The sequence below is a fragment of the Danio rerio genome, chromosome 1 (assembly GCF_049306965.1).
Source record: "Danio rerio strain Tuebingen ecotype United States chromosome 1, GRCz12tu, whole genome shotgun sequence".
Taxonomy (NCBI): Eukaryota; Metazoa; Chordata; class Actinopteri; order Cypriniformes; family Danionidae; genus Danio; species Danio rerio.
In genome coordinates, this window is record NC_133176.1 from 39,039,576 (window position 1) to 39,062,757 (window position 23,182).

At 36.3% G+C, this 23,182-nt stretch overlaps 1 protein-coding gene across 1 annotated transcript in view; it reads right to left on the reverse strand.

Moving 5' to 3' along the window:
* Nucleotides 1-10,248: 10,248 nt before the first annotated feature.
* smad1 (SMAD family member 1) overlaps nucleotides 10,249-23,182 on the reverse strand; it is a 35,205-nt gene continuing 22,271 nt past the window's right edge. Inside the window, 5 exon segments of the mRNA NM_131356.2 lie at nucleotides 10,249-11,775; nucleotides 15,352-15,608; nucleotides 16,220-16,441; nucleotides 21,014-21,130; nucleotides 21,543-21,821. Of these exon segments, the coding sequence (NP_571431.2) occupies nucleotides 11,632-11,775; nucleotides 15,352-15,608; nucleotides 16,220-16,441; nucleotides 21,014-21,130; nucleotides 21,543-21,821 (1,019 nt within the window). The 3' untranslated portion in view covers nucleotides 10,249-11,631.

Here is a 23,182-nt window from a genome sequence, read left to right on the forward strand (position 1 = left end):
TTTCTACAACAAATTTGACAAAACAAGAATGCAGATAACCTTAACTCAATATTTAGTGGAAATGTTTAATTTAAGGTTCACACTTTTACACACACTGATCAGTTTAAGATAACATTTCTAAAGCTGAGTTTTTAATAGATTTAAAAGTGCACTTGTGTGTCTGCCTTTATTATTGATCAAGTGGTAGAGGTTGATATGGCATTTAGAATGTAAGCAGTATTAAAAATTGTTTTGAGAAAAAGTAATAATCCCATTACTCTAGTTAAAGTGTAAATCCCTGTCGAAGGTCAGTAATATTAGGCTAATTAATTAAAAAAGACAAGCCATTGTCATACATGACTTTGTTCTTTGTGTGACTGAAATGTAGGCAATAGCTATGTTTTCATCTAAAAATGCCAATTAAACGTATGTATAAAACTGTAATGTCGCATAAAAGATGTGCAAATAAAGCTGCGTTTCCATCGACACTTCCTGTTTAACTGGCGCCGAATATAAACAATAAAAACAGAATTTACTGCAGTAGAAGAAGCTGCATCAACCTTTTCTTTATTTAATAAATGACTTTCACCTCAGAGGACAATGCCAACACACAATGAACACCTGGTGGCATTTGAAGCCATGAGACACGACGAACAGACACTCTTGACACACTCCAATTTTTCTGGAGGTAATTAATTATATATTAACACCAATACTAAAATGGTCAGGCATTTTAGAATGACCAAAACAACATTTCAGATGTTTTACAGTGTGCTCAGCCTGCTGGTTTGTCCATTCACACACAATTTCATCATCATATGATCTCTTATAGCAACCCTTTTTTAATACACATACTGGAATTTGTTTGGTAAAAGTGTTTCCATCGCAGTTTATGCGCATCTTTTTTATTGAATAAAAAGTTTGTCCTACTCAGCATATGTTTTATATTTTCAAAAGTTATGTGCATCTTGGCGTTTCCATCAACCAATTTTTATGTGCATATCCAAAATGAGCATTAAAATAGGTGGGTGGAAACATAAGGCTAAGGTGAGAAATAATGCTTTGTCTTAAAAAAAAGGGGAAGAGACCGAGAGAAAAGTTATATCTTTTCCAGCCAGGACTCTAACCAGTGACTTTCTTGCTGTGAAAAAATAGTACTAACCATTGAGCCACGGTGTTGCTGTATGCATTTATACATAGCAATATTACATTATGATATCCTTCACGTCTGATGTTTGTGTATGCATGCCCACAAACTGAGTCACACACTCAAATAAATAGTGAGGGTGCTTTTACAGGGTTTATTTGGTCTGGACCACAAACAACAAATTATATATTGAACCATTTCTCTGTTTTTTAGTTACTTTTTACACCACACTAATTAGACTGGGCTAAACTAGTTGAAATGAACCAAAATGAAAACTGAAAATGGAGGAAAGCATATCGTAAGTCACTTCAGAAGTCAATGGTAAAGCTGCCTTCACACCTGCCCAAATGAACAGCACCAAAACGGAAAATGAACTCTAGTGCAATACAACCAAACCAATGTATGAAGGTGTAAAAGCTCCCTAAACACAGAAATTTCATTGATTCTTGTGATTGCTGACTTTTTAACACAATCAAACTTAATGGGAGCTTCTTAATGGGGCTTCCAAATTTAAGTTCTCGAGTTTTCTCAACACTGCAGTTTGCATGTCTCCATGCAAGGTTCTACCTATGAATGAATGAAGACATGCAAAATGTTCAGTATTGGGGGTATGATCACAGCCCTAAATCTGCTTAAATGAAATACATTTAGGACTAATTAAGAACTGGCCATTAACTAAGCCCAGACAGAATGTGTGCGTAGATTTCCACAGATTTTTGAGACTGTAATTCACTATATTTACTTATTTACTTAATATATTAATTATATATAACAGCAATTTTTATCTTTTATTAGACTTTTGTCAAATTTACATTTTTGAACACTGCACTTACAAAAAATATATTTATTTTGTATTGTCAATTGTGTAACTAGGTGTTTTATATATTTCTGCTTTCCAGTGCAAGGATCACCTGCAGCATGTTGCACCTCTTTTCTTTCTTTGCGCAGAGAATTAGGTAACCCCTGGTTTGTTTGCTGAAATTAACAGAAGCTGTTTAGCACGTTCATTCTGTTTCTACCATCAGCGAGAAAATGGTTCATTGCACTAAATCCCTGTCACTGTTTTCAAATGTACTTTACAGACCTTCAATAAAACATTCAGGCCTCCCAATCATTGACTGTAATATGATTGGGATTTGCAATGATTTATCCATTGTTAGATAAACCAGATAAGCGGCATCTATAATGGCTGTTTTTATGCGTAGCTTTTGTTTGAACTTGCTCGGCAATGACTTTCCCTTTCACTCACTTAATTAGTGGTTATACTAAACAAATAAAGTCATACTGAGTAAAAGAGGGCAATTTGTGGAGGTATCAGAACAAAATGCCATGAACGATAGGGAGTCTGATGGTGGGGAAATAATTTATGCATCTGGAAGGCATTCAGTAGACAATCTGACAGCTCATCTAACAGCTGTTTTACTCTTACTTGGCTAGTTGTATTTTTCATGCTGACATTGTGATTGACCATTAGCTGGTCATATACTGGGAGCTTTGATAGTGAAATTTTATTTTTGGTTTTATTATTGTTTGCTCTAACAGTATTTCACAATTTTTTAAGAAAAAAAAAACAATAATGGCTATGCTGCTGCGGGGAAACATTTTGTCCCCACCAGGGATAAAAAAAATAATTCAACATGTAGTGATATTTAGGTAATAGTATAAAGCCTCAGGAGATTTCATCTGGCCCTGCCAATAACTCATAAACTCATAGTTCAGTTGCTGGTGAGTCAAAAGGTGGATATTTTCTGGCAGCACAACATATTAGACTGTACACATAATAGAAAATGTGAGTATTGTGGAGCATGACAGATGTGGCACAATTCTACTATTCTCTCATATCTGGTATAGATATGATTTTGTAAAGTTTTACAACATAAACTACAGATATAACATCACAGAAACATGCATTTGGAGTATATAGGACATTGGGAATCTGTTAGATGTGCATCATCCAATGCTGGATCACTTGCCAACTTCCTTTCACTTCGATACCTTGACAAACTTGCACAACTTGCACAAACTAGTAATGACAAAACAAACAGGCACAATTAATTGTGCAATGATAAAGTTTAGTTATCAATGTGGTTTTGAGATTGGTTAAGAAATCAGATTATCAGTAGAGTAGTCAAAGTATGTTTTGTATTTGCTAAGACTAACCACAACATGTCTGTAGTGTTGCACTTGCAAGTGTGTGTAGATTGTTAGTGAGAAGTAAAGCATTGTTGCTGCTGCTCTGGTTCCCGTCCTGACAAAGATGTTACAAAAATCACTTTGATACAATTCTGTTTCTTTACTGAATTAAGAAACATTACAAACAGAATTCAAACAATTGCTTATCACTGCATCCCTCTAAAAAAATCATAACTTCTAATAAGTCAGGCCAAAACATGCAGGAGAGATATTAAACCAAATAGTCCATAAGCAAATGTTAATAAAACTCGATGGCCATTTTAAGGAAATGTCAGCCTCTTGTGGTAAATGACCTGAATGACATTTAAAATGTGTATTAAGTTAATAGTGAATATGAGCCTTAAAAAGGCCTTTTTTGTACACAATCTCATATATATATATATATATATATATATATATATATATATATATATATATATATATATATATATATATATATATATAAGCATAATATATAAGCATAATATATAAGCAAAATAAATTAAAACCACACTAAACTTCCCAAAGCACCCTCGGTTGAACATGTTATATGATTTTTGGAGAATACACTTTAAGACTTTATATATATATGTATATATATATATATATATATATATATATATATATATATATATATATATATATATATATATATATATATATATATATATATATATATATATATATATATATATATATATATATATAATGTATTTTACATACATACATACGCGTCTTTTTTGTGTTAAATTATGTTAAATAACAATGACAAAACTTTAAGACCTTGAAGCTTTCTGTCCCCGCTTCAAATAAAAACAAACATATCAAATCAATTAATAATTCATCTAAAAAACTCATGTTATAAAAAAAATTATGTCACAAATGTTGATGCAGTTAAAATCAAAATCAAGCTAAACAACTCAAGAAGCAATCATAATACAATCTAAAATACTCGTTAAAATAACGCGGTTAAAACTGGGGGGGAAAAAATCTTACTTACCTGGAGTTTAAGATGGAAAATTCCAGGTCTTTGCTGCCCTCTGCTGTTGCTACACGGTACAGGCCAAGGGCTTCATGGTAGGTAACAATTTTCCTCTCCGAGAAGAACTTTCATGAAGATTTCCATTGGTTGTGCTAAACTAGAAATATCCATATTGACATTGTTCTTCTCACCCTCCAAAAACAAACGTTTATTGCTGACTCTGAATCGTTTACAAAACATAGTGAGGGGAAAACAGCTTAAGCTGGTAACGTTAGGCAGGTTTTAGCTGGTCGACCGGCCAGGATTTGGTCATTTTCAGCCTGGTCTTAGCTTCGAGATGACCAGCTTATTCTAGTTGGACATAGCTGGGTTTGGCTGATCTCCCAGCCTGGCTGGTTTAAGATTATTTTTTTAACAGCTGCAATTAAATTCTTCTAACAAAATATCATCCAACGATGACATTAAAAAATAATCCCTTTGCATATACTTGAACATTCCTAAAGATTTCTCCAAACGTCTGAGACATAAACGAGTAGTTCACACGAAACTAATCATCTTCTGTTTTCGTTTGCCCTGTATTCAGCAGACAATAAAAAAAAGTGAATGAGCATGATCACCTGTATATTGTATCCAGTGTAGACGGTGTCAGTAGTTAGAATAGCTGTGTGTTTAGCACAGTGAACAGATATTAACAGATTTACAATATATGAATATATGTACAGGTTGCTATTAATAATCAGTAGTGTGCAGATAAATAAGCATGATTACAAGCGTATATGTACAGTGGGTGTGTACATAATTACAAATGTCCATGTGCAGTGGGTATGTACGGTTCAAATAAGTGAATCAGTGCAATGTGGTGCAATGAATATGTGCAAATTTTAAATGTGCAAATGTTAAACAAACAGTGCAGTTATTGTGAGGAGTATAAGTTAGAGGAGAGTAGGGGGTGTTTTGGCGGGGCAAAAGAGTCTGTGGGGGGCAGAGTTCAGAAGGGAGACAGCTCTGGGGGAAAAGCTGTTCCTCTGTCAGCTAGTTTTTGTCCGGGGGAGCCTGAAACACCTGCCGGAGGGCAGGACAGAAAACAGTCTGTGAGCCGGGTGAAAGGTGTCCTTCAGAATACTGCGTGCTCGGCGCAGACAGTGTTTCCTCTGGATGTCCTCCATGGCTGGCAGTGTGGTCCCTGTGATGCGTTGGGCAGTTTTCACCACCCGCTGCAGTGCCTTACGCTCAGCAACAGAGCAACTTCCATACCAGACTGTGACGCAGTTGGTCAAGATGCTTTCTATTGTGCAGCGATAGAAGTTCACCAAGACGGCTGATGAAAGCTGGTTCTTCTTAAGTTGCCTTAAGAAGAATAGGCGCTGGTGGGCCTTCTTGATCAGGCTGGAGGTATTGGTGGTCCAGGAAAGGTCCTTTGAGATGTGGGTCCCCAGGAACTTGAAGGATGAGACAGGCTCAACGGCCATCCCATTGATGTGGATGGGATCATGTGAGCCTTTTCATCCCTTCCTGAAGTCCACAATAAGCTCCCTGGTCTTGTTGGTGTTAAGGAGCAGATTATTGTCTGTGCACCAAGTGGCTAGATGCTGTATTTCCTCACTGTAGGCAGTCTCATCATTATTGCTGATTAGACCAATCACTGTGGTGTCATCTGCAAATTTGATGATGGTGTTGGATCTGTTTACAGGCCTACAGTCGATGGTAAAAAGGGAGAAGAGGAAGGGGCTCAGCACACAGCCCTGTGGTATACCAGTGTTGAGTGTGACGGTGGTGGAGCAGATGAGGTCTGATCAAACATATGTTTACTCAGTCTCGGTTAGAGATACAACAGCGAAGTAGGACTGGGTTACCAGATTAAGATGGTGACGGCATTGATGTACTATCCAGTGGCCCATGGGGTGTCTAGCTTTCTATCATAATGTCTATGGTTTGGACCATGGGAAATGGTTTATCTTGAAACTAATATACATACACAGGAGGCTCCATGTAATAGCCAGATTCTCCAGAGTTTTTCAGCAGATCATCACATCCAAAGTCAATCACTTTTGAGAAACAGAGTGTAGAGCAGGTTGAATTATCACAATTAAATGATAATTTCAAGGCACTCTGTGGAAAAAAAGTAGGCCTATATTCTGCAAGCAAAAAGAGCAATTCAAAAGTAATGAAAACCTTTTTTATTCAGCTTTTCTTAATGCTGTCACAGCGGGTGTTTCAGTTGTGGAGTGGCAGAGAAAACGTTTGTGATTTCAAGTCAAAAATAAAAGCATTTTTTTATATCTGTTATACATAATCATCTTTATTAAAAACATTTGACAACAATGTAGAATTATGCTTTTTCCAAACAATTAAAAAGTGTGCATGTCATGAGTACAATCTTTGAATATTTAGTTTTTGAAGTAGAAAAAGTTTTATTTTTAATAAGAAAAAAGGCAGGGTGACACGGTGGCACAGTGGATAGCACAATTGCACGATGAGTGTGTGTGAATGTTTCCCAATGATGGGTCGCACCTAGGGCATCCACTGTGTAAAACATATGCTGGATAAGTTTGTGGTTTATTTTGCTGTGGCAACCTCTGATTAATAAAGGAACTAAGCCGAGAAGAAAATTATTAAATGAAGAAAAAAGTACTTTCTGTTAACTGAACATTATGACAACCATCTTTTAATAAATAATATAAAGAATGCATGATTTTTTTCCCTTTTCACCACAAAAAAGGTTCAGATTTTATTCAATATAAACTTATAGTGTTAACTGCATTTTCTCTTCTGGCATTTGACTTACATTGCCTGAAATTTGATATTGCAGTACTGTGGATATTGTTAAGATAAATTGCTTAATAAAGCAATTTATTAATAAAGCTTAATAAAGGTATTCATGAAGATTTTCAGTCAGGTTTTAAAGGGTCACGAAACACCAAAACACATTTTTTGAGCTGTTGACGGTCATATATGTGTCCCACCCTGCTAAAAACACTATTAGGATACATATATTTTACTAAAAAGGGAAAATTGGTTGTTTTTGCGTTGTTAGGAGCAAATTCACTCTTCCAGTTTGAAACAAGTTTTTGAAACTGAGTCACGGCGATTAGATCCTTGTGTGTATTCCAGTGTGGAGAGTGGATGTCTGTACCTGGGAGTACTTTGTGACGTCTCTGAGTGTGCAGCATTAATTCATGAGAATTCATTTCCCGCTATGAGAGCACTGCTGGACTCACATGTGGATTAAAGTGCGCATGACACGCGGCAGAAATACATTTGTAAGGAAAGGTTAGTAAATTTGATCTCTAATTTTTCCTTATTTATTAGTAGATTCTCCAGTTTGATGTCACGGTGGAAGATTCCCCTCTGGCAGTACAGGTTAGCAGCATAAACTGCTTGCTGCATGATGTGATGTGTTGTGTTTCCGCCACAAGATATAATGGTCCTCAAGGTTTTGCCAGTCTAGAAGCTTAATGACGTGGGGGTCGCTGGGCCCTTTATTAGCAGGGATGGTGAGGGCGATCTCCTTTGGCATGTGGTTTGAATGGTCGGCCTGAAAGATGTAGATGGGTTATCATTTTTAGATGGAGGTGGGTTCCCTGTGAATTATGCTAATATGATATATTGTATGTGTTTTGTACAGTGCATTGTACTTACAAAAGATATACATTCTGTATACTGGCTCTTGGTGACGTATTTCACAGCCACCTGATGTACAACAAGAAAATGAACACTAAGATGGCTTAGAGAGGATGAAGATATGGCAGAGCAAACATTTGCCTGCTTGATAATGTGTTATTTATATTTACCTTAAGACCATCATCCAAACGCTTCATATAATACACCAAATCCACCTTTCCACAGCTCATCACAGATATTGTAATGGCTGAAGATGTAGTCTATTGAAGGATAAAATAACATAACAAATGTTAAACAATTACTAGTTTTGAGTCCAGGAATACGCCTCACAGCCACAAGGTCGCTGGTTCGAACCTCGGCTCAGTTGGCGTTTCTGTGTGGAGTTTGCATGTTCTCCCTGTCTTCGCGTGGGTTTCCTCCGGGTGCTCCATTTTTCCCCACAGTCCAAAGACATGCGGTACAGGTGAATTGGGTAGGCTAAATTGTCCGTAGTGGATGAGTGTGAGTGTGAATGTTTGTGTGGATGTTTCCCAGAGATGGGTTGCGGCTGGATGGGCATCTGCTGCGTAAAAACCTGCTGGATAAGTTGGCGGTTCATTCCGCTGTGGGGACCCTGAATTAATAAAGGGACTAACCTGACAAGAAAATGAATGAATGAATAAATGAATGAATGAAGAGTCCAGGAATGCAGTGATAGTCAATTCTTGAAAAACTTGTTTGATCCACTTCAGATGTTAACTACTGTATATTGAATTTCTTTTACATTCATAAGTAGGCCATTAGTATTTTAACAGCATAAATAATAGCCTTGATACAAATTTAGGTATTAACTGGAATTGAAGTTTGTACAGATGTGTGTTTTTGGTATGTAGGTGGTATGAGATAAAGTCTAGATCGAATACGCAGCCGGCAGGACATGCGATATGCGCATCAATATATAATCAGTATAACAATAATTAATATTTTTACAGTATTGTGACTGTTGGGTTTAGGTTTGGGAGGCGTTAAATAAATACAATAAATGGGAAATTGAATAAGTAATAGAAATAACAGTACAAACAAACTAACTGTTAATAGTTAACTTTAAAATATGGCGATTTGATTTCTTTATCTCAAATGGTGTCACAGTTCATTTAAGTGTTTAAAGTGTGTCCGATGTAGGTTACTGAAAATATGGATTCAATTCCCTATATAAAAACAACAAAGGCGTAACTGTAAAAGTCAAAGCTTTGCGCATCACAGAGAATAATATTTTAAAAAATGTAGAGTTGATTTGATTTATTTATCTTAAATTAGTGTGTGCGATATAGCCTAGCCTACTAAAAATATGAATTCAGTACTGTAAATAAAAATAACAGCATAACTGTAAAAAATGAAAGCTTGTGCATCATAGAGAATAATATTTAGACAATTTTACAGTTGATTTGATTCCTCTATCTTAAATGGTGTCAGAGTACAATTTATTTAATGCGATTAGTAGGCTAGATATACTGAAAATAAGGATTCGATACCATAAAGGCATAACTAAAACAAAAAAGCAGGTCTTGTGCATCAGAGAATAATACTTAGAAAAATTTCACAGTTGATTTATCTCAAATGGTGTCAGAGTTTAATTCATATAGGCTATATATGCAGCGTTTAGACATTGTCTAAATAGCTCTGTTTATGTAGCCTATACAGTTGTTTATGTATATGTTTGTTTGTTTGTTTTTGTTTTCTCGTAAACAGGTGTCTATTTAATATTTCTGTTAGCATACATATTCGCATTACAGCATCTTAAAATAGATACTTAAAGTGTATGGTCCACTTCAGCACGTCCTCAAAAGCGAAGTTGGAACATTCCACAGTTGGGCCGTCATATAAGTTAATAACTAATTTTACAATGATAAATAATTCACCTCAATAAAATATTGTTTCTGTATCTAAGGTAGTTTTTCCACACTCTGATGTGCTGACAGTGTGTGTGTGTGTGTGTGTGCGCGCGCGCGTTTGAATTTATTGTATATGTTGTACGTACAGATTCAAATACGACACTAGAGGGAGCTGTTTTCCGCCTAAACAACTTTCCGATTCAGTCCATGAAATTCAATGAAATTGTATCTTTAACAAATATGCCTTTGCTCTTCATAGACCTATAACTATATAACTTTATTATTTATTTTATTTGGTTATACATCGTTTGTGGTTTCATATCAGGTTTTAACAGTATATCACACATTACATTGATATCATTTGCATTACTCCCACTGTATAAACAGCATTACCTCCACTGAATAATAGGTTACTCATTAAATGTAGTGCTTGCTTTAAATGTTCTGCTTCTAAACATGAAGAAAAGAAACAGACAGTGATAATGAAACACTTTAATTGAATCTTCCAGTAGAGACTTGATATTCATGGAATAAAACTGCTTTCTGAGAGTACAGGTAAGCAAGAACAGCACGAAAAAAAAGGGACAGAGACGAGAAGCCACTTAAGAAAGTGCAAATATGAAGGAACAACATTATATATTTTCTTCAAAAAATACAAAAATGTGTACATTTTAACAGTGGATGGGATTTCACTATGGATAAAAAAAAAATCTTAGAGGAAGTTAATCAAAAATTAACAATTTCTTTTAACAAAACAATATCACTAGTGCCATTTAAATCTTAGTCAACACAAAAGAAATCAGTTTACTCTAAAAATGCACAGGCATTATGTAAGCTTTTCCTCCTGCTTTTCTAAAGGTGTTTTATGAAACATATTCGTGCTATTTCAGAATAAAAGTAACAAGGACGTTCTTCTGTGCAGCTCAGTGGTGAGTCCACAATACTGTACATGGACAAAGTAAACGATGCCTGCTTCTGCTCTCATTTGTAGACATCAAACTTACAATCCCGGGGATCAAACCACACTTGCAAAACAACCAACAACAAAAAAAAAACAGACTGCACAACACTTTCCTTACTAATAATAAGTACATTTACACACCCACTTTTAAAATCAGTCGAACGCAACTGTGATGAAAGTAGCGCAACATTTGCACGAGTTCCCTACCCACTACTTACATGCCCAACTCCCCATACATTTATCCCATTCAACGGTTTTCGTATTCAAATATATGCATTTTTCATTCTACATTAGACATTTTTGTCTGTTTTTGCTACATGTTTTTCTTCTTTCCAGCTGTGAGAAATGTTGCATTAATAACCTCGTTATCCTTCTCACAGCTTCATGCCGCTCAGTTCACTTAAAGCATTATAATTCTGCACAAGATTTATGTTGTGGTCTTTCAGACGTGTTCACGCTACTCTACTCTGTACAACACTGTTCTAGTCTCTAAGCTAGGATGCAGATCTTTTTTTTTTCGTCAATGGAATACTGATTGTAAACTGGGAAAAGGATGAGAAATGCAAAAGAAATAGAAAGAAAACAAACAAATTGGCTTTAAAAAAGTCAAACTTCTTACGAACAAGACCAGAGGAGGATACTCGCCACAAGTATGATGCCTCATCATTAAACATGCTTGGTCACACAGAGTTGTCAAGTATCTTCCAGATTCTCACGGGCTGAAAACTGAGGACTCTTCAGCCAGATTCGATGACCCCCACCCTAACAAACTGCCTTCAAGTAGTACACAAAGCCAACCCTCTAGTCATCTCCCACCCCTCCCTTCAACCAATCAGCTTCTGCATGTGAACCCAGACTGACAGGGTTGCAACAGCAGTGGCTTTATGGTCAGCTCCATCTAGGACACTGAAGAAATGGGGTTGTGAGGAGATCCCATCTGGGTGAGGACTTTATCCAACCACTGCAGGGGTCCATGAAGATGAATCTCAATCCAGCACGGGGTGCTGGTCACATCCTGCCGATGGTACTCTGCACCCCAGCCCTGGAAAACAACAACAGATGTCTGTTGAAAGATTTGTTTACAAACAAAAATGAATTTACTTCAGCGTCTAATGGTTTTTCCTTTCATAAAGGTAAGAAGGTTCCATAATGCGTCTATTTATATGACTAGAATAATTAAAATTATCTGATGCTCACCTAGGCTGAATTTATTTAATCAAAAATACAGCAAAGCAGTAAGGTTGTGAACTGTTGTCAGTATTTCACCATATTCCAGATATTTCAATAGTTATCTTTTAATGCTTAAAAATAAATTATTAGTACTATTACTGTTACTACTACTATTCATTTATTCATTTTATTTTCAACTTAGTCCCGTTATTAATCAGGGGTCGCCACAGTGGAAAGAACCGCCAACTTATTCAGCATGTTTTATGTAGCGGATGCCCTTTCAGTTACAACCTATCACTGGGAAACATCCACACACTCTCATTCACTCACACTCATACACTACGGACAATTTAGCTTACCCAATTCACCTATAGTGCATATCTTTGGACTGGGGGAAACCTGGAGGAAACCTACGCAAACACAGGGAGAACATGCAAACTCCACACTGAAATGCCAACTGACCCAGCCAAGGCTCAAATCAGCGACCTTCCTGCTGTGAGGTAACAGTGCTACCCACTGCACCACCTTGCTGCCTACTACTACTACTAGTACTACTATTATTATTATTATTAAGGTTGAAGATAAATGTCCTGCTTAATATTTTTGGTGAAATTGTTTTTGGAGCAAAGTAAATAAAGAAAGATTTGTTTTTGAGCAAGGTGACGTTACATAAAACAACAGTTTTTTTTTAACAAAACAATAATAAAAAAAATAATAATAATACAAATTATTCACATACACGCAGTTTTGTGTTTTAACAAACTATAACAATATTATTAAGCAAATGTTTAAAAATTACTAATTTGACAGTTTAAGTAACATGTCTATTCTTTTTTTAAGGAGTGCAAAACATACAAAATACAATAAACACAGAAATGAAAAACTAAAAACATACGGGATACGCAGAACACATACGTGAAGTTTTACAAACAAATTATAAGAGGAGCACATGATTTGATTGATCGTGGCTGGCCTCTTCGTAAACAGCAATAATGCAATCAAATTGATTGAAGCTTACAACAAATAGGCCGATTTCGCCGTACTACCTTTTCTTCGTTTTGGAAAAGTTCCCCCCTTCCACCCCATCTCCTCCTTTCCCTTCTTTTACCAGGGGGAGCTTTCGAGGCCTACCTGATCTCGGACCCCTATATATGCTTATTGACCAGACAGCAGCCCTAGTCAATTATCTCCAAACCCAGGGTTCTCTTCTGGGACAGCATGCCAAACCTGCTAATAGCATCAAGCAATATCTGAGTGTGAAATTTTGAAACAGCAATAGAACAGAAATGGAAATAATAGGATGTGTATAAACACCAATGACAATTAAAACAATATTGGTAGTACTGAAATATTTTTTAACATAAATTGTAAATAATATTTTAGTTACATTCTGCTGTTTGGGTTCTGTTTAATGTTTCTCTGTTGTAGTTGCTGTTGTTGTTGATGCTGTTTTCTAAAACAAGATCTCTAATTAGTTTACTGGGTTTTTACAGTAGTTCATTTCCTCACCGGTCCTGTTTTACGCTGATGACTTTCCTCATGTATTTAACCCCTAAAAATGTCCTTAACTCCCTTTCCTGTATGGATGCTGTGTTCATTAAAGTTCAGTACACTCTCGGAAATAAAAGTACACGAGCTGTCCCTGGGGTGGTACCTTTTCAAATGGTACAAAGTTGTACCTTAAAGGTCCATTTTAATACCTCAAGGGTACATATTAGCACTTAAAACGTACAAAAGTGTTCCTCTTAAATTTTTAGGTACTAATATATACTTTTGAGGTACCAGTATGGACCTTTTAAGTACAAATGTGTACCTTTTGAAAAGGTATCACCCCAGTGACAGCTCGTGTACCTTTATTTCTGAGAGTGTAAAGTACTGTTTTTTCTCCTGTGTATTTATTATAAATTAAAAACATAATACTGCATACTAGAGTAATAACTGTTAAATATTTAACTTTGCCATCACATACATGCCAACTTCGTATTCGAGCCAAACATTGTAGAATAGCATTTGGACACTAGGTGGAAGCATGGTACTATATAACAGACTTCACTGAATCAAGGAAGAGCATTGGTAAGAATCACACAGTTTTTGACCTTATTTTACCATATTCCAAATTTTCAAATATTTATCTTTTAATGCCTCAATATATTATTATTAATATTACTATTAATAATACTATTAAGGTTGAAGATAATTGTGCTGCTTAAGAAAAATATATTAATATAATTCATTATTGCAGGGCGATGCGGTGGGCAGTATGTATGCCTCACAGCAAAAAGGGTGCTGGTTCGAGCCTCGGCTGGGTCAGATGGCATTTCTGTGTGGAGTTTGCATGTTCTCCCTGCGTTCATGTGGGTTTCCTCCAGGTGCTCTGGTTTCCCCCACAAGTATTTTTTATTAGTTTTCTGTAAAATGAGACCATTTTCATACATTTATTCAAATGTATGCATGTGTAGGAGGCTCTTAAATTTAGGTATGTCATATGTGCAAAAAACAAAAATATGGAAATTAAAAGTACACTCTTCCTAACAACGGGTAAATCTGTATAATTTTTATTCCATATAAGATAGCAAAAAAAAATGTTCCTCATTTTATTGCCACCAGGTGAAATAAAATGAAACAAACAAAAGAACTCCACATAAACAGATGGCTAAAAATGGAATAATCAAATAAGAAATAACAAAAAAATCTGACTTTTTTGTGTGATTATTGTATAATTATGAATTAATAAAATACTAAATATGCAATATTTTAATGCATCTTAAAATTTAGAGGATTTTCTTTCAAATAAGACAGGTTTTATTCAGCTACTTCAAAGTTTGTAGCTAGGGCACTCTTTTGAGGTTAGAAAGATACTTTTCTTTAAAAAACTCTAAATATGCTGCAGAGCTCAATGCTTAGTGAATTGAGTTTGGAGCTAATTAACATACAAGAGAGTAGCGTACAATACAGATGACTGAATCCTGCGGTCTGTTCTTTGTAGCTTGCTTAAATTATCTAAGATGATTTGTCAGATCCTGGATCTGTTAATCTTGATAACTGATCTCTGGCTAATTTCTGGTTAATTTTGCCTTTGGACTCTAACAGTTATGCATACAAAACTTGCTCATTCTACCAACGATATCGGCAATTGGAAAGCCGCTACACTTACATCAATAAAATAAATGTGAAAGAGAAGAGAGTTTCACAATACTGCTATTTTGATTGTATTTTGCTCAAATAAATGCAGCTTTAATGAGGGTAAGTGACTTTTCACAACGTTTAAAAATCTCAATTATTCAAAAAAAATTAGGCAGCTAAAATGCTAAAACATTCCTCACAATATCTTCTATGTTTTAGAGAAGTGGGTAATACAAATAACTTGTAAACCACACGAGGGTGAGTAAGGAATGACACTTTCAATTTCCAGGTAAACCTTGTGTTCATCTTGTGTACAGTAGCTTACCTTTACAAAACTCATGCGGATGGTGCACATCTTGGTGAGTTCATAGACAGCTTCAAAACCGTGATTGACTGACTGTGCCAAGAGCTCTGCAAACTCCTGGTTGTTGAAGATCTTGAGGCTGCAGCGACTGGGGATCTTGCATACGGTGGTGGGGTGGAAACCATGGTGGTAATTGCAGTTGCGGCTCTGGACAAAGATACTGCTGTCGCTCAAACATTCGGCATACACCTCTCCTCCCACATAGTACAAATGGACTCCTGCAGAATGTATGAAAAGATAATTGTTTACATTATGACAAATATTACAGCCTTTTCTAAAGCAGACCATGCACTGCAAAGAATGCTTTACTTATTTAGAGATTCTGTCTTATTTCTAGTCTAAATATCCAAAAAAATATTAAATCAAGAAGCATTTTCTAAACAAAATAATAATAAATGATAAAACGAAGTCAAAACAAACAGTTGAAACGTAAAATAATCTGTCAACAGAGTAAGCAAAATAACCTTCTCTTTGCTTTGAAGTAAGATTATTTAGCTTGTTTTTTTGGAAAACTCATGTAAGGGGGTCCGAGCTCTCTGGTAATGGAGGAAAAGGGGGAGATGGGGTGGATGGGGGAACTCTTCAAAAACGAAAATAAGGGAAGTAAGGTGAAATGGGCTATTTATTGTAGGTTTGGATTAATCTGACTATTGTCTGACCAGAGACCAGACGCGATCAATCATCAGAACAATCACATGCTCCTCTAGAAATGATAAAACTTCACACTGACTTACTGTCAAATTGTAATCCTATGTAATTGTGCAAGTCAATGCAGAATATTTAGTATATCCTACTGGACATAGAATAGTTATGTATAAACAAAGCAAACCTTTTCCGATGTGACGCCGGGTGTTTTCGATGGTTGAGTTCCGGTTGACATTTGACAGCAGACCCAGGCAGAAGCGGTTGCGGTTGTTGGATGGGTCAGTAAAGCCATCCACGAGTACACTGGTGGATGAGGCCAGAAAGGCTTCACCCACACGATTATTCAGCTCATAGTACACAATGGAGCACCAGTGCTTGGGTTCCTGATAGGCCACAGGATGAACATCTGCACACAAAATTGTAAACTCAATAAGCACAAGAGCACATACGCTTAAGAAGTTAAATTTGTCATATATTATAATGTTATTTATTTACAGAAAAGAAGAATTTTGAGTTGAGCCTCAATTGCTCTGGTTTTCAGTATCACATGATCCTTCAGAAATGATTCTGCTATGATAATTTGCTGCTCGAAGAACATAACTTAAAGGGTGAGTTCACCCAAAAATAAAAATAGCCCATGATTTACCCACCATTAATGCATTAGGTGTATATGAGGTTTTTTTTGCATTTATGAGAGACTGCTTTTGGGCAGATGGGGTAGGATGTATGTGTAGTGGATAAAATGTTAAATTGTCTTCATGTGCTAACCAAACTTCCTATGTAAATGCATGTATTACAGTCAGGAGAAGTTGCACACACCTTTTAAAAAGTTTTAAATATGGACATACTGGATTAACTAAATTGGCAGTAGTATGTGTGTGAATGAGTGTGTACGGGTGTTTCCCAGTTATGGGTTGCGGCTGGAAGGGCATCTGCTGTGTAAATCATATGCTGGAATAGTTGGTGGTTCATTCCACTGTGGAACGCACAGATTCACTACATTGAGACCTATATTAACTCCCTGGTGTCATGTGAGTACATACTTAATTGGACTTGTTTTGAACAGTTGAAGGGAAACAGCCACCTGTTGTGATCGTAGAGCTTAAAAGACCAAGGAGATTTTTTTGAAGTAACTGAGATTGAATTATAATGAAAAATAAAGTCATATACACTGAGGGTAGCTCAAAGATTAGTAAATCATGCAGTAATTAGCATTTTTATTTGAACCAACTCTTATATATGAGTACAAGTCTTTTAAACAATTGTGTGGCCTACTGTTTTTGTGTAAATATTTGAATCTTTTAAACCTTTATGAATAGAAAGTCCTCAAATTATCAATTTAATGCATCATTGCAGAATTCTTTTTTATTCTGACCCCAAAAATTAGAGTGTAGTAAAATAATAATGTAAAAATAAGTGTCAAAAATTTTATTAAAGTCATAAATGAAAACCTGTATGAGTTTTTTTCTTTTTTTCTGTTGAACACAAAAGATTGTTTTGGTGAATGCTAGAAACTGGTAGCCATTGACACCCATAGTAGGAAAAATACTAATGAAGTCAATATACTATTTATTGAATCATTCATTCCTTTTCTTTTCGGCATTTTCTTGTCCCTTTATTAATCTGGGGTCGCCACAGCGGAATGAACTGCCAACTTATTTAGCATATGTTTTTACCCAGTGGATGACCTTCCAGGTGCAACCCATCACTGGGAAACATCCACACTCATTCACACACACACTCATACACTATGTACAGTTTTAGCCTACCCAATTCACCTGTACCACATGTCTTTGGACTGTGGGGGAAACCAGAGCACCCGAAGGAATCCCCCGCGAACATGGGAAGAACATGCAAACTCCACACAGAAATGCCAACTGACCCAGCAAAGGCTCGAACCAGTGACCTTCCTGCTGTGAGGAGAACGTGCTACCCACTGCGCCACCACGTCGCCATTAAAACATAACTAAATACAGAAGGAAGAAACTCAGACAAGTTTGGAACAAGAAGAACAATTCCCAATTTTGAGTGAACTATCCCTTTGAAGACAAGTTTGTAAATTCACAGATTATCACATGCCTTTTTTACTTGCTTTACACTTTTGACAACCACAAAAAAAGTCTTGTTTTGTTTTGGAGCATATGCATGTCCCTCCAGCGCGGCATTATGTCTTTGAAAGTGATTTAGCAATATGATTAACAGATTTAGACTCGCATCTCATCTCTTACAGCAGAGGGCATATCGATTTTACTAGGGTATTTCTATGAGGTCACTGTTGCTAGACTATTAATGGTAACACTTCAGTAACAGGCTGTTGTGATTGGCTATAACCCTGCGCTATTCAAGGGCCAACAAAATACAACAAAATCAGCAAAATGCAAGTGAGATCACTGTCCGTATCAAATCCCACTTTAGTGCAATACTGCATAGTGTTTGTGGGTCACCAAAATAATTCAAATGTCCTCTTTCTGATGTCCACAGGTCTTCAACTATTCTAATCCCAAAGAGAGTAAAATGTTTATCTACAGCATTTGTTTAAGTGGACTTCCTCTGATCTGTGACACTGGGCCACAGGTGTGTTTTGTCTACTCTTTTCCCATTAGCCTTTCACAATGGAAGTTGTGCACTACAGCAGTTCACAGGATGCAGCTTGAGTGTGCATCCCAAAACTGTACCACAACTTCCACAAATATTTCAACAGTTCTTCTTCACTATGCACACCCCCACGCCTCCTGTGGGATGCTGGGACACACTATATGTAGACAACTATATGTAGACTGGGCATCCACTGCGTAAAACATATGCTGGATCAGTTGGCAGTACTTTGCGCTGTGGCTACCCCCAGTTTTCAATATAATTGTGTAGAATAGAAAGGTTTATTTACAGATTTGCAGTAAACTGTGCAAACCCGTTAGCAAGCTACTTTTAACATTTATTGTTTGCACATAATGTACACTCCCTGACGAAGGTTTTGTCTTCGATCCCAGTTGTAAAAGCAACAAATAACTTGATTTCTTTTCTAGTTGATCTTTTGGAAAAGTGGCAGAAGGTAGATTTCTCCAATGAATCATCTGTTAAACTGCATCCAAATCATCAAAGATATTGCAGAAGACCTATTGGAACCCGCATAGATCCAAGATTCTCACAGAAATCAGTCAAGTTTGGTGAAGGAAAAATCATGGTTTGGGGTTACATTCAGTATGGGGGCGTGCAAGAGATCTGCAGGGTGGATGGCAACATCAACAGCTTAAGGTAGACATTTGTGTCCATCACATTACAAATGTTATTTTAGCCTCCACATCAACGTTCCTGAAAGCAAAGACAGTCATGGTGCTCCAGGATTGGCCAGCCCTGCAAGAGTGCTTTCTTTGTTATTCCAGACGATTTTTTAATAAGTTATTTGAGTGATTGCAGAGGTGTATAGATGCAGTCTTCCAAGCTTATTGGAGTCATAAACAATACATGCAGCATGACTATATTCTATACTGTACATCATTTCTGTTAAGTCACAGACTTTTGTCTAAGCAAAGTCAGATCTTACTGTCCTAAATAAATTATTAAAAATCAAGGCATGATCATATTTTATTTTGGTAAAATAAGTGTAATCTAGAGGCCTTTGCCTTTCATATAAGCCACTTCTGTGTCAAGTTACTATTTGTTGTTCCTAAAACCTAGATAGACAACAAGACTTTTGTCAGACAGTGTATAATACTGTACATTTAACTGAATATGTCACTTTTTATTACAATTATAATTATTTATTTTTAGCATTTAGCTGAACTTAATAGTCAAAGTGACCTAAAAATGTCAAATTGTTTTCAGCTTTGTGGAAAAGGTTTCCTTATGCTGAATTTAATTTAATTTGTTCAGCCCAACTGTTATACTGGTCACTGTGAATGATTTGTTGCAGTGGTAAAACAACCACTTATTTAGTTTTTCTTATGACAATGCAATTTTGCAAACACAGGCTGCAACTTCTGGTCATCTGTGACTTATCTGTGACCAAATACAGTACCCTGAGTGTATATATACTTCAATGGTTTTGGACCATGAAGATTTTGTTTGAGAATAACAATGATCAGCAAGCATACATACAGTTGAAGTCAGAATTATTAGCCCCCCTGAGTTATTAGACCCTCTGTTTATTTTTCCTCCAATTTCTGTTTAACAGAGAGAAGATTTTTCTCAACAAATTTCTAAACATAGGAGTTTCAATAACTCATTTCTAATAACTGATTTATTTTATTTTTGCCATGATGACAGTAAATGATATTTGACTAGATATTTTTCAAGACACTTCTATGCAGCTTAAAGTGACATTTAAAGGCTTAACTAGATTAATGAGGTTAACTAGGCAGGTTAGGGTAATTAGGCAAGTTATTAAATAACAATGGTTTGTTCTGTAGACTATCAAATAAAGAATTAGCTTAAAGTGGCTAATAATTTTGTCCTTAAAATGCTGTTAAAAAATTGATAACTGCTTTTATTCTAGCGGAAATAAAACAAATAAGACTTTCTCCAAAAGAAAAATATATTGTCAGACATACTGTGAAAATTTCCTTGCTCTGTTAAACATCATTTGGGAATTAATTAAAAAAAGAAAAAAAAATACAAAGGGGGGCTAATAATTCTGACTTCAACTGTATATGGACTCCCTTTTTCCAACTAAAACACAGTTTTTAAAGAACCCCATTATTTACCAATTTCTAACTTTATTTTGCTCATTTGCATGCCACATGCTGTACTGCAAGAACCCCCACACACATTTAAAGGACAAAAACTCAGACTGTCTGTGACGCTGTGCGCGAGTATGTTTGTGTGTGGACTTCCTGCACCTGCAGTGTGGGTTGGCAGCTGCTGATAGCTATAAAACGCCCATGTCAGACTGTAAGGAAGGAGCAATATGTTTGCTGGAGTGACTGGAGCTTAGAGTAGTGTCTTATTTTATGGTGTCTTTTAGCATTTAAATGAAGGGTACCTGTTCGGTTGCTGATCTCCAATGGCAAGTTTGGAGCTAATAGGTTAGTGTCCATTGGCTGGGGACAGTCCTGTGTCATTGGCTCCTCTGGAGGCATATACGCAGGTGGAGGGGTTTCTTTTGAAGCAACACCCAAAAACACAAGCAACACAGTGAAAGGTGAATGACGACATGTACTGACAAATGACTAACATTTTTGTATTTCCACATTAGAAATATTGAGGGTTAAACATTAACTTAAGTGGAAAAAAAGAGTCAGTCAGAAAAAAGATAGATGTCAAATGTACAGTCTTTCCCTTAAAAGCTGTAGAAGTTTTGCATAGCTTAATGCCAGAACAGTAAAATCAAACTAATATGAATTTGCTAAATCCAGTACAAGAGTGTGTGAATAAGCTCGGTATGAGATTTAACTAACATACATTTCAACTATAAACATACTGTAGGTGAACTCCTCACAGTAATAATGCATTAATAATATTCATAAATGTTTCTAGTGCACCATTAACGTGCAGGTTAAGAGCGATCTCACCTGGCATCTGAAAAGGGCTGCCTGGATCTGAGCTGGATGGCGAATGTGGAAAGGTGGCAGTGCTGCCTGTGCCGCTGTTGGGCGAGCTGGGATAACTGTTGGTTGGGGAGTTCGGGGTAAAGGGAAGGGCATTTGCTGGCTGCTGGGGGAAGGAGTCGGGAAAGGTGGCGTTCTGAGGCATGGGGGGCTCCGTCTGGTGGAGTGGGTTACGGAAGCGTGGCAGCATGGAGAGTTTAGCGTTGAACTCGCTGTTTCGTGGAACCAGCACGGGTGGCAGCACTGCAGGAAAACGGAAGAAATATGTCAACCATAAGAATCAGAACTGAATAGGTGATCCATTGAAGAGAATCCATTGAAGATTTTAATATAATCATACACACTCTTATTAATGAAAGAGGTTTTCACAGTTTCTATCACACTGTGTTAATGCACATTTTTGCATGAAAAACAAGATATTCTGAATAAAAGTTGGCAAAAAGGTTTTTATGCTTGGTTGAGATGGTTTTGAGTTTGTGCAAAAAATGCTGAATGCTAATAATGGGAGACGGAAATGAGAATAAATTACACCAATGTGACTGCAGTCGCCTACTTTATGCTTCCCTTGGTTAGTGTTGGTTAGGTTACCAATACTACAGTCGACCTCTCCAACAACTTGATGAAAAAGCACCTAATTCCCATTTGGGATTTTGTCTTTTTTTGCGAACTTTGAAAAGATTTGCTTCTCTTCAAGATGGAAACATAGCTACTGATGCCTTAGAAATACCCCAAAACCATTTCAGTGATCAGTTTATAAAATAGTTTCTAAATATCTACAGTGTTTACCCAAATATGCCAGGAGGGTGACAAATATCAGAATACCTAAGTTTGTTGTCCACGATTTTCAGTATTTTTGTATAATATCCGTAACCACCAGGATTTTGTGTGACTGATTTTGCTTTATCTTTTCTTAAATTTGCGGCAATATTTTCAGCATTATTCTGTGTTGACTTTCTGTAAAAAATATACCAGAGACAAAAATATTTATTATATATATTTTCATTACTCCTAGGCCCAGGGTTCTGTAGACCCTGGGTATACCCAGGTTTCTGTAACATAAAATAACATTTAATTTTAATATTTAATATGTAACCAATTTAAATTCAATGTTTCTCCTGGTGTGAAAGAGCTGTGAGACCATGCTTGTGTTATGTGGTGTGCCCGAATCAAATCTTTAAGTAATTTCATTCACAAATTTTTTAAGGTCTTTCTAGGTTATCTTTGTATGTTTTCTCATATTTAATGTGCAATGTCTTCTTCGTCTGTTTACATGCCGAGTTACATACCAGTGTAAAGGTATTGCCACCAACATTATCGATGTGTGTAAAATCATTGCTTAGCGAGGGTTCTTTGTTTTGGGTAACTCCGTGTTGTAATGACATTATAGAAAGTTTGTAGTCCCAAAAACAGAAAAAAATATGAGATTCACTCAATTTTGCAGAGTTTGCTTAATTTTGCGATAAATTCAGCAATCACCAAATCTTGGAGAAACTGAAATATGCACACAAGCTCATCCAAGAATCATATTCACAGTTGTCGCACACACCTGTCCATGCCAAAATAGTACAATGATAAAATGTGGCAACTGGTGTTTTGATTTTTAG